The 13,455-nt window shown below is 36.1% G+C and overlaps 1 protein-coding gene across 1 annotated transcript in view; it reads left to right on the forward strand.

Moving 5' to 3' along the window:
• LOC129951213 (uncharacterized) overlaps positions 1-13,455 on the forward strand; it is a 120,093-nt gene that overhangs the window by 80,737 nt on the left and 25,901 nt on the right. Inside the window, exon 2 of the mRNA XM_056063255.1 lies at positions 3,967-4,300. Within this exon, the coding sequence (XP_055919230.1) occupies positions 4,157-4,300 (144 nt within the window). The 5' untranslated portion in view covers positions 3,967-4,156. The remainder of the gene's footprint in view (positions 1-3,966; positions 4,301-13,455) is intronic.

The following is a 13,455-nucleotide window of genomic DNA, read 5'->3' on the forward strand; positions in this document are numbered from 1 at the left end:
CTATCTCCTCGATCTCGCGATTTCCATGTTTTTTTTTTTTTCCATCAAGAAGCCGATGTTCCTCTCTCCTATTCTACTTGTAGAGCTCGCGAGCAGCTCTGATCATTTTGTGCAGCGCCGTTTTGTATGCCTGCTGTTTCGCTACGTGCGCTTGCCGTCAAACCAGGGGTTTTGCTGTGGTGGCCGTGTGAAACCTAGCACTTCAGAGGTGGCATCTTTGATGGCTTCAAGGCAATATTGCCACTAGTTTTCAATGCTTAAGAGGCAGCATAGGACTCCTTAAGAGGTTATTAGAGAATCGATCGGAAAAGGACATGGCAATCTCTTGTGATTGAAGCCGTCTAACGTCGAAACTTCTCACAGTACTTCCTTGTTTTGGCTTGGATCGTACCTTGTCTACAACGAGATAGTTGTCCGAGTCAATGTTGGCCCCTCGGAATGTTCGGACATCCTGCATACTGGGGAAATGCAGTGCGTCAATCGTAATGTGGTCAATCTGGTTGACGGTTGATTGATCAGGAGATTTCCATGTCCCCTTGTGGATATTGAGATGTGTGAACTACGTACTAGCTACCAGAACATCTCGCCCCGCAGCGAAATCGATCAGCCTGAATCCGTTGCCAGAGGAGTTATCGTGAAAAGATGTCTTCTCTTCCTAGCTTAGCGTTAAAATCTCCTAGGACAAATTTAATGTCATATCAAGACACTGCTCATAAGTCTTGCCTAAGACTTTGGTGTGTTCATCTTTCCCATCTGGTGTGTTCATCTTTCTCTTCTGTTGGTGCATGCGCACATATTAGGCTTATATTGGCGAATTCAGCCTTGATGTGGATTGTCGTGATGCGCTCGCTCACACTGTTGAAACTCAAGACTTTTTGCTTGAGTCTAGTTCCATCAATAAACCCCCACCCAAATAGACGCTGTCTTTGTTCTCGCGTAGCATTCGCCGTAGTATACATCGCAATCTTTTAGTTAGCCTTTTCCCCGTCCATCCCGTAGCCACTTCTTGAATGTCGCAGTTTAGGCATTACGCTAGTTGTTCGGCTGCACGTGGTCTGTTAAGGGACCTAACATTCCATGTACAGATCCTAAGTGCGTTGTCCTTATTTCGTAGGTTGAAAACAGTGAATCCGTCCGTATCCGAGGCTTCTTGGTGCTTCGCAACTACGGTATTTTTTACGTGGCCAGAAAGTCACTTCGACGGCACAATCCCCGACCTCGATGGCCAGATCCTTAGTATAACTCCAAGGCCGGGGAGCCGGATAAACCACTCTTTATAGTCCAGGGCTCCCAATATGTCGTAGAAGCCCTATAAGGTTTTCACTAAGTAGTTCAATCTTACTGGAACTGTAGACGCCACCGTTGATTCCAACTCGAGAATTTGTCCGCTGCCATCTAGATAAGGAAATGTGCCTAGGTGGAAATACCCCAACAACTTTCAACTGGGTTTAGAACCCAATCTCTATTTGAGGTACTAGGCACCCGATGTTCACCGCGGGAAGGTGAGAGTAGTAGTTGAAAGACAGAGGTGGGTTTTGAGAAAAACCTGTGGAAGCTTGTGTCCTCTTGAATGCACGTGTCTACCACTTGAACATCACTTTCACTTACAGCAGCCGTATTTTCAGTGGTACGAGCGAAACGAAACGATGATGCACGATTGCAATCCATTTTCGTAAATGTCAGACTTTAAACAGACAAAACAAATTGGTTTAAGAACTTAGTCAGACGGACGTCGAATTCAAGCCCTTTCCATTTGAAACCACAAAATGGATAACCCGTCATAAGTTTTGTTTAACTGATATTAACATCAAAATATGCTAAAACCAGTTTGTGGTTGCATGTCAAATATAGTATTCGTAAGAAATGTATATTTCGAGATTTTAACCCAACATGACATTACATTGTTGAAGAAGAGTGGGCCCCACGATTCCGTGCGTCTGTCTTTCCTCGCCCAAACAAGTAGATAGATTGAGTTTAAACTTGAAACTTAGGGTTTAAAGCAGATTTGCACACTAGAAACTTCAAACTTTAATGAATTGTTTAAAGTCAATATCTTCCTTTCTTCTCCTAATACTTGAGTCGAAACCATTTCTTATTCTAATTGTTTTTGTAGGTTTTTGTGTTTTGTTAAAAAATTGGTCAATGGAATTTTTATAAAAAATTAACTAAAGAAACAACAAAATTTGACATATGATGAAACAGTTAAGTTTAACATATATTTTCGTTAACAAGATTTTAAGATGAAAACCAATTCTTACCAATTTCAGTACAATTTCTTGAAAGTTTATTTTTTCATATATTTGTTTATAACAGCGTTCATTTAACGTAAGGACTCTTATTTTTTCAGTTTCATAACCACCTTAAGCAATTGAATCGTAATACTAACACCTCCTGCAATGCTCAACAGTTAACCCTTGAGCTCAACTTCGGCCGTATTTCCATAGATACAGATTCGTTCTCAAGCCGTACTACGTGAATGTAGAATACTACTCGTCGCTGTAATTTTTTTCTGTAGTTTAAATACCAGTTATTAAAAGTCAAAACCAATGGGTATTGACATCTCCTTTCAAATTCACTTTCACTTTCCTTTGATTGACAAAATCGCCTTTAAAAACGCATATTTTGAAGGGCACTATGAAATTAGTGTATTTCGTATCTGAAACTTTCTTAATTTATTTTTCAAAATCAATATTAACAAATTAATTTCTTTTGAATTTGAAGTTCAAAGTTAAAATTCACTCACAAGCTCAAAAAAAAAATCCCCAAAAAGTTCCTAAATACTTTAAAAGAATTTAAACCCTATGAAAAGAAAAATGTTGTTTTAGACTAAAACGAAAAACCTTGATTCTACATAAGTTTATAAAAAACACATTCAATTATGTTTGTCCTTAAAAAAATGCCTTTACAAGCCCAACATTTAAATTGATAATGGCTATCAATCAAGAATTTTTAAACAACATACTGTTATTCCATTCTCCTTTTATATTTTTTTTGTATAAAAGGAAGAATATGTTAACGACTATCTAGAGGATCAATTTTATAAATGAATATATCCTTTCCAATAAAAACACTTCACTAGAAAATTATATATGTGGATATAGTCCCTTTAGGTATATTATCCATCGATTAAAAAACACTCTCATTATGTAGTCAAGAATACATATGTGGTCTTCAAAGAAAGTTTCAAGTTTCTCAACCTATAAAAAAGTAGGTTAGTAGGTATACATTTTATAAGGCACCTTAAAAATCGTTTTTGAATCCTTTTTGAATCCATTAAACACACTTACTCGTTTATTGCTTTTACCAAAGTAAAGTGGCACTTTTTTTCTTTGAAAAAGAAAGAAATTGAATAACCTTCTTCTCATGAATCAGACATTTTGCAATAGGACTGTCTCGGGGTCAATTTTCCTCCCAGGTGTTTGAATTGCTGTTGTAGGTTTTGATGATAAAGCTCTTGAGTATTCATATCGTGAAGCTTTCAAGAAATGCATTACTTTATGGTCAACAGAATTTTGTGTGTCTCTCTGGAGTTCAAAGGAAATAATACAAACCATTTATGACAAATGAACCTTTCTTGCAATAAATATTTGTGTCCAAGGCAACCTTCCTTAACATTCTTCCTTTAAACACGAAAGTACTAAAAACGAGCACATTTCAATTAAATACACGATTATTTTCTTCCCCCTTAAATGTTCGTTATCGTTAAATCCGTAATTTTATCCACAACAAAAACCCATGTTCCAAATCCGTAATAAATTTAAAACTTAATTTAATTTTCAAGTTCCTAAAAACAAGAACAACAATTCTATCTTTAACCATATCTCTCTAACAACAAGTACAATAACAACAACAACAAAAACGCATTTACAATGAATTAAATTTATATTCTCTAAAATCTTCTGTTTTTTTTAAGCTTGTACAACTTTAATTAATCCTTACATTTTCCATTTTCTATCTCGATTTCAGACAAAAATAAAGAGCACACTACAAAACGTAAAATTAACTAACAACAGTCATAGCCACAGACATAGCCACAGTCACCGCCACCGCCACAAAATGTCAGCAAACAACCGATAGATAGACAAACAAACAAAAAAAGTCAAGAACCAAAAAATAAGAGAAGGGACAAACTTAAGTGTCTCGAGGCTATGACAAAATGAAAACGAAACCCTTTGCGATAGCAGCCAGTGAGAAAATGAAATCCGCAATTTTGTATCCCTATGGTCCGTTAACAGGCACAGGATGCTGTCGGATGTTACATGCGAAACATTTGGCAGTGACCAGTGCCATATACACATTGGTAAGTTGTTTGGAAAAATATGTTACTCATACGCCGCAGTGAATTACAATTTTTGCCCATAGAGTTGGGGTTTGTGTTGTTGGGTTTGTTTTTCTACATAGTTTTTGTTTGTGTTTTTATTAGTTTTTGAACCGACTTTCCCATCCTGCCGAGACTGATAAAGAACAAGCACGTAGTAAAGTGGAATGGGGAAGTTGGGATGGTTTATAGAAGTTAGTTAGGTAAACCTCTTGATATCCAACAGTAAAGCTGCTATGTTTAATTAATAATTAAGAGAAGGAAGATAGTCTTTTTGTGGCATATTTGTTTAAGCTTTTTATACTTTTTGTAGTTTGGAATCTACATAGCATGAAGAGCTGAGGGTGTTAAGGCAAATCCTGGATTTTTTTTCTTTGTAAAATGATGATAACTCGTATGTTATTTTTTAGTTTGCCCTAAAAGTTCACTCGTTTTTCAGTCTTGTATATTTTTTTCAGTATTGAACTAAATTTGACTATAAAGAAGATTAATTTTAGTATAGAATGAATTTCAGGGTCATAAAATAAAGTCCAAAGTCGTAATGCTTTAAATTTGAGAGTCTAAGTAATTGGAAATTTATTCTCACACCTAAACAGTCAAATGAATTAGAAGATCTGTTTACATTTAAATCCTGAAACATCTGGACAGTATGTGATGGCTTTTTTGCACGAGTCAAAGGTTGACTCGTCGCGGTTTTCAGAGTTCTTTAAAAAAGGGTTTAGAGTTTTTAAACCAGCTTTTTTTGTATCTTAATCGTTAGACTCTTAAAAATAATTTTACAAGTTTCATATATACTTACATTTTCTTATAAATAAACAAGCTGGTCCGACAAACGTTGTGTTGTAATATAAATAAATTCTAGAGAAGATTTTGCTAAAAGTAAATAACTAACTTAAATGAGTGAGGTGAGGTATATAAGTGGGAGAGATATAGAGCCAAAATAATAAATCGCTAAAAAACTTGTTTTCAATTTATTAAGATTAATTAAATATTACAATACTACAAAAAATCAATATCAATCCCTTAATGCAATAGAGTGTACAACTTTTGTTGCTATCCCATCTTTCACCAATACAAACAAACTGGATGGTTGGCCCAACCGAGAGAACGTCACGTATAATTGTCCGTTTGAAGTGCTCAAATCTAAGCGCAGACAGACATCGTATGGCCTTGAGACTTATAGATAGTCATTCAATCACATCTGTACGTATAATAGGGATTCGCGGTAATAATTTATTTTCACCTCGGAGTTTTGCAATTAGAATTATGGCTTCGATAACATTTTAAATTAATTTTTTATTTGCTAATCGAGTTCTGTTGCACAACGGTGGTGGGTTCAAATTACGAAGCAAAACTACTGGAGACCTTACCTTCAATTGTAAATTATGCAGTGGAATGCCTGGTAAATCCAATGAGTTCAAAAACTCAGTTGGATAATTTACAGCTTCGGTAACATTATAAACTGTATCAATAGATTTTTACGACACCAAGTCTCCTGGTAACAAATGTTGTATCCATGTTTCTTGCTGCTAAAATTTCTCTTTCTGCCACCCACTCCTGAATTGCCTGTGTTTTTTAATGGGGAAATATCTGGTCAATGAAAACATCTTGTGAATCAATAAATTGATCGGAAATCGACGGGTAATTTTATGCATCCCATTTCATCTGTAGTAACTTTTCCATCACCTATATCTAACAGTGGTTTTGAGAATGCTTCAACAGATGGATCTTGAAGCATTAACTTCCAGTTGCACTTTTTCAAAAAAACGCCGCAGCGGCGATGGTTTTAAGCATGCGTTGATCTCATCAGCGTAAGTTAAAATGTTTGTCTGAAATCACCTGAAAAGAGTGCCGCCAAATAGTCTGTCGTTGGTTTTTATATCTTTCAATGTCCTGTGCAACGCCTCAAGCAAATGTTTCTGTGCCATAGTGCATTCATCCCAGATGATAATTTTACACTGTTTCAGCACTATGGCCATGGATGATTGTTTTTTTGTATAGCACACCACATTTGGGTTATTTTGAATATAAAGTGTCTTCTTAAATACTGAATGAGTAGTTCGTAGTAGTACGATACCATTATTTGATTGCATTTTAGCAAGAATTAGCGAAATAAGAAATGTTTTCCATTTCCTATTGGTGCAACCAAACAAAAAGGAACCCACCTTGTCCTGCCGAAACTGTGAGCATGATGTGGTCATAAATGGGTCTTTGTTCTTCATTCATTAGTGGGACAATCGCTGCACGATCGTTGTTCACGATTGAATTCAGTGTTTATTAAATCAGATGCATTTCGATTTGTTGAATACATATAAAAATTACTGAGTGGTAAGTTGGCAATGATAACGCAAAAATTCTCCAGAGCAATCACTACTATCGTAAGATCCTTGCTCCGTGTATGATGTTGATGCCATTAAACAATACCACTTAGGAATTCAAGAAATAGATAAAAACTTATTCTCACACCTACCGAATGTATATCCAAATTTCATTGAAATTGGTTAAGCCGTTTGGGAGGAGTATGGCAACTAACACTATGACAGGAAAATTTTATATATTAGATATAAAAATTTGTTTACTGAGTTTAGGGAGTGATAAACGGAGCACTAGCTATAGGACGCTATGTTTGTCTCAACGATAATTAAAATTAACTTGTTAAAAATCCTAATATTTTCTGGGTATGTAGTCCATCAATTTCTAGTTCAAGCCTTGTGCAAAAGATTTGTGAATTAACCTATTTGGTTATGGATCTAAAAAATGAACTGAGTGCTTTTAAAGAAAATATCATCGTCAAATCAAACCTTGAAACTTGCCAAATAAAGTAGTTCAAATTGTATTAATAAGTGAATTGATAGTGCCGGTGTTTGAAATAAATGCTTACTAAAAAATCCTATTTTATCTTATTTCCAACCAATCATGTTCTTATTTAATTGCAAATTTGAATCAAATTCTAATAAATGATGATTCAACAAAATTTTTGAATCGCTCATTCTCTTGATGATAACTATTCCGATAGACCGATGCCTAGTCACTTCGTCAGTTGATAGCAATTCCGCTGTTCTCCCTAACACCAACTAAACCAACAATACTAAAGAGGAATCGAATACCCTTCAATTTGGCTCTCTCAAACGTTGCACAATAAAACCTCTTCGTTATTAAATATCTATGCAATTCATATTCAAAGTTGCATGTTGAAACACCAACTGATTCAATAATAAATCATAAATCGTCTTAGATGCAAATAATTCTCTTTATTTCTTCTTCAATAACGACTGTTAATTTTTATTCAATCATCCGGTGAATCAAGTAAATATTAGTTCCTTAATCTTAAGCTGCTCAGATGTTGAAAGAGCCCTATGTGATTCCACCAAATGGGATTCCACCAATTGCTTTAAAATCTTGTACTGCTGCTCTTTCAGAACCATTGATGTGGTTTTTAAATGAATCCCTGAGGACGGGCCATTTTCTTAAACGATTGGAAAGCTTCTTAGGTAGGTAGGTAGAAATGGCGATCTCAAGGCAACCTGGCCTGAGATACAATTAGCGCTGAAGTGCTCCGTTTTGATACCAAAAACTCGTTTGACCTGTGGTTAAACGGGACAGATTTATAGAGAAGCTTCATAGCGATTATGTTAAAGCCATTTTGTCGCATTGAGAAAAAAGATTAGGTCTCTAATCTTTGTCTCAGATAGCTCATCAAGTTCGTGAAAAAATGCTTTTCCAAAGTATTTCATTCTAGTGTTTGCCAAAGCAGGACATTTGCAGAGGAAATGGATTATCGTTTCACTTTCCCTTTGGTCACTACAGCTAAGGCAAAAGGTGTTGTAAGAGATAGCCAACTTCTCTGCATGAACTCCTAAAGGCCAATGTCCGGTACAAACCGCAACAATCCTGGCTATGTCTTGCCTTGGCCTGCATAGAAGATCGTTTGTACGGGTTTTGTTATAGGTGGGCCATATCTCCCTAGATATAATGCAGTTGGGTAAGTTGCTCCACCTTCGGTTTGATTCAGTTTGGTAGATAGAAAAGATTTTACCCTTCATAGCGCCAAGAGGAATGTTAATCATTTCCGCAAGTGAGCAATGAAGGGCCGATCCTTGCCTGGCTGGCTCGTCAGCCCGTTCATTTCTCACGATGGCCCTAAACCCAGATCAGGCTGACACTAAGGTTAATATGCAGGCTCGTAAACATTGCAGGACCAATGTAGATGAGGATGGGGCCGAGTTAATGGCTTTGACAGCTGCCTGACTGTCTGTAAAGATAGCCGCATTTTGGTGTTGGTTTGGGCTTTGTTTAAGTATCTTACATGCCTCCCTTAATGCCAGCAGTTCAGCCTGAAAAACGCCAGCAAAGTAAGGAAGCCTAAAGGATTTAGCTACATTTAGGGACTCAGAAAAGATCCCAGAACCAACTACACGCTCCATCTTTGAGCCGTCAGTAAAGATGGTTGTGTCGAAACCTATCGACACGATGGCATCTCCACAATCTTCTCTGTTTGTGAAAATAACCTTAAAACTCTTACTAAGGCTCAAAGTAGGAGTGCAGTAGTCAGTGTCTACCGAGATGATATCCGGTGGAATGAATTTCGTTGTGTTGCTGTGACCATAAGGTTTTGACAACCAACTATTCGATTCCTTCAGCCTAATAGCGCTGCAGGAAACTATGTATTTAATAAAAAGGTCGACTGGTAGAAGATCCAAAATAACGTTTAAGGCGTTCGTTGGGCAAGTACGCATGGCCCCTTTGGTGCCCACTCAAGATGTGCTCTGAACCTTCTTTAGCTTATCAATATTATAGGCTTTGCTAAGAGCAGGCTACCACACAATCGACCCATATGTTAAGATTGGACGTACTACGGCTGTGTACGTCCATAAAATCATCTTCGACTGCAGTCCCCACTTTTTTCCGAAAGTTTTGCTGCAGTCTACGCCTGCAACACAGGCCTTCTTAACCCGTACTTTAATATTTAGTTTCCAGTTTAGTTTAGGGGCGAGTATAACTAACAAATATTTTGCACTGGAAGACAATGATAGGATTTGACCGTTGAGTCAAGGTAGCGTGAAGGGCGGTACTTAAGTTTTATTGGTAAAGAGCAACAGTTCAGTTTTACTTTGGTTAACTCCTAGACCACAACTAGTGGCCCAGTTGCTAACTTTCTTCAAAGCTGAATCCGTGATTTCACTAATCACAGAGGTGTACTTTCCTGACACTAATAGCACCAAATCATCCACGTAGGCTACCGCCTTCACTCCACATCTCTCTAATTTAACGATAATTGTATCCATGACCAGAAGCCATAGAAGAGGTGAAAGAACATCACCCTAGGGTGTTTCCCTACTCACGTGTTTTGTTGCGATTGTATCGCCTAGAGAGGCTCGAATATTCCAACCACTGAGCATGGAAATAATCCATGCTCGAATGAAGTCTTCTACTCCGAACTTAACGAGCAATTCTTCTATGGATTCTGTAAGGACGTTGTTTAAAGCACCTTCTATGTCTAGGAAGGTGGTAAGAGTAAATTCTTTATAATGGATTGTTTGTTCTAAAGTACGCACTACCTCATGCAAGGCAGTCTCCGTAGATTTGCCCTTAAGATAAGTATGCTGAGAGCTTTCGTGAGGTCGTCCAACTAGGATTTCTCTAACATGGTAATCAAGAATGCCCTCCAAGGTTTTAAGCACAAAAGATGTTAAGCTTATTGGTCTTAAATCCTTCGCGGATTCGTGAACTCGCCTACCCACTTTCGGGATAAAACTACTTGACCTGTCTCCACGACATGGGCACATGTTTGAGAAGGAGACATCCTTTGAAAATTTGTTCCAGCCATGGAGCTGTCACATCATGCAACTTTTGAAGCATAACTGGCAGTATGCCATCCATGCCTGGGGATTTATATGGAGAAAAAGTATTGATGGCCCACAAAATATTTTCTCTGGTTATAACGGAATTGACTTGCTCCACATGAGCTACGTTTAGCTCTGTGGTTTCAAGCGATTTGCTCTCGCAATCCGGAAAGTACGTCTTCATCAGTATTTCAAGAGATTCGGCTGGAGAGGCTGTCCAGGTTCCATCAGGCTTTTTTAGAAATGAAGGATTACAATGTTCCTTCTATAAAACTTTGCTGAGCCTTGTGGAGTCCTTTATGTCTTCGATTGATGGACAGTATTCTCTTCAGCTTTGTTTTTTGGCTGATGGCAGGGCTTGCTTGTAAATTTTAAGAGAGTCTTTATACGGTTGGTAAAACTTACGTTTGTGGCAGATATTGAAAATTGGCCTCGTCATTTTCCTACACCCAGAGAAAAAACCTGTGTAAAATTGCTTGTGTAAACGACTAAGGTAGGTTTTATTTATATGGACGTTAGTTTTCGAGCATAACTTAGCCTAGCTCTAAGGCAATTTGAGTACGCCCTAGGTAAAGAAAAATAGGCAAACTTGCCTTAGATGACCTAGGTATAATAACAATTGGATTTTACCTTAGCTTTTTTGTATGTAATGTTATTGGACGAGCATAACTTTGCTTAGCACTAAGGCAATTTATGTTAGTCCTAAGGTAAATTAAATAGGCTAACTTGACTTAGAAAACTAAGATTTTTGAAAATAAATTAACTTAACTCAACAATGTACCAGCCAATAATATGAAATTTATTTATCTCAGGCCTAAGGTGAATAAAGCTATGCACTAAGGCAATTAAAAATACCCAGGGTGTATGCAATAAAAATTTTAGCTGAACTAAAAATTTAACTTAATTCCTTTATAATTTAGTTGATTTTAGATATATTCCCGTTCCAGCAACTTTGACTGTAAGGAATGCTGAAAATTGGGCATGGCAGAAAGCGGATTAATAAAAAAAATACTCATATCATGCGACCATAGTTAAGGGAAGCTTTTAATTACAGAATTTTAGATTTAATGTGATGCTAAATAAGAGGCTGAGATGCGACTCACACCGATAACTTACCATTCCGTTTGTCTATTTGTCTTGCTTAACAGTTTGTAGTTTTTCGTGTTGGATTTAAAAAGTTGTTAGTTGAATTATTCTTAGAAATTTTAAAATTACCAACAATATTATTAATATAAAGAAATAGTTTAGTTTGAAAATCTAGTTTTGATAAATAGATTTTCAGTCGAAAATTTTGTTCTCCCAATTTCAGTAGCATTTCGTAAATTTGTAAAAATTGGATAAACGCAATTAATTTGAGAGATATCAAGGACCGAACATCAATTTTTACAAAATTTTCGTACTCAATTTTGTAGATTTTATTTTTTTATGAAAAAATGGATTATTGGATTTAAAAAAAAACTATTGAATATCGAAAACAATATTTTCTTTGAAATTAAAAAAGTTTGAAGGCAATATTTTTAATTTTTATTAATTTTTTTGTTTGGGTTTTTATTGTTTGTAAAAAAGCTGTCAATTAAAATTTGATCAAAATTTTACTGAGTGTTGACAGTGTTGAAAGTTATAATCCCAAATTTTTGAAAAGATATTTGAATAGAAATAAAATTTTTACCAACTTTAAGTAATGATTTTTTTAGGTTTTTACTTTTTATAAAAAAAAAATTGTCAATTTGATTTTTCTCAAAGTTTAACCAGATGTTAAAACCTTTATTTTTCGTTAAACAAAATTGTTTTTGCGATAAAATCCTTCTGTATTCGTACATTTTTTTCATTTTTTTTTTGATTTATAAAAAAAACATAAATTGGATTTTGTTCAAAAAATATACTTGTTCGACATCACGTTACAATATATTATATAAAATTTAAATCAAGTCTCTTGCGTTTTTGGTTTGAGAGATATTTAGGGCTAACCGAAATGTTTTTTTTTAAACTGCTATGGTAAAACAACCCCCCACGCAATTTTCTTGAGAGCTTTTTCTGCATCTTTCTCTATTTCTTTTTATGTGTATAACAAAATTTATATGAAGTCGATATCTCTTCTGTTTCTTGACGAAAAAGACGTCGCGAACGTACGGACGTACGTATCGAATCCGAGCGAATAATATGAGAAAGCACTTTTCATGACAAGAATTACTCTTGAAGGATTTATCAATTCCTTGCAAGAGGCAGTAACCGTGAACAAAATGTTAAATGGCACAGGCAGGAATTAAAGCCAAGACTATGGGGATAACAGTCCAACGCACAAACCAACTCGCCACGAATACTAACTTGATTAATGAGGTTTTTTTAAGGGTCTAGAGTTTTGAAAACACTGCTTTTTACGTAGCTATACAGAAGGTAATCCTAGAGTGCCTGTTCAAATAATACAAATTTTAGAATTACGCAACTAGACCATTCTTTTTATGTTTTGTGGATGCTCCTTTTTGAAACCGCACATACATCCGAAGTCTTGATCTTCACTTACTTTCGAAAGGGGATTTTGTGGATTGTTAAATTGCTGGAAAATTAATACGATTTAATAATATATAATCTGGAAAACCAATAACCTTACTTGATTAGCCAAAGAATTTTATGGACTTACTTGCATAATGTGACACTACAAAGCTAGATGGACCTGGACGCCAACCAACATGCGTATGGTTTGTACCTTAATATCTCCAGTTTTGTACCTCAAGTTGGTTGAGGTCCTTTTCCACCTGCGTGCGGCACTACTGTGCCGCCCGTTACATGGAATTGGATTCGAAGACCTTCCACGCCGGAAAGTTGATGTAAACACGTACGATCCACATAACCCAGCTGTCCTAGTTGTTATGTTTTTATTCGTTTGATCAGATCAGTGCCACTGTAGATCCAAACTTCAGTGCCATAAATGAAAAACGTTTGATTTCAGCAATGATGCCGTTGTTTGAATTTATAGCGGTCCATAGTGATGTTTTGCCCAAGACGTCATCGTTCAGTCTCCTACAATTTGGATGAAAACATAAATGTACTTGGTTTCATTCATCACTAAAAAAAATCTTCTCTTCTTCTGCAGCAATGCTAAGAAAAGCACCACTGAGATCACACTTTGATCTTAAAATTATGTCAATATCATCGGCGTATCCTAGTATTTTGACAGACCCTAGAAAGATTACGTCGTTTCTATAGTGTTGCCGATTGAGTAAACAATCACAATTCTTCATAGAACGATGTTTAAGAAGTCACATGACAGTGAATCGCCTAATCTAAAACCTTTTT

The sequence above is a fragment of the Eupeodes corollae genome, chromosome 1 (assembly GCF_945859685.1).
Source record: "Eupeodes corollae chromosome 1, idEupCoro1.1, whole genome shotgun sequence".
Taxonomy (NCBI): domain Eukaryota; kingdom Metazoa; phylum Arthropoda; class Insecta; order Diptera; family Syrphidae; genus Eupeodes; species Eupeodes corollae.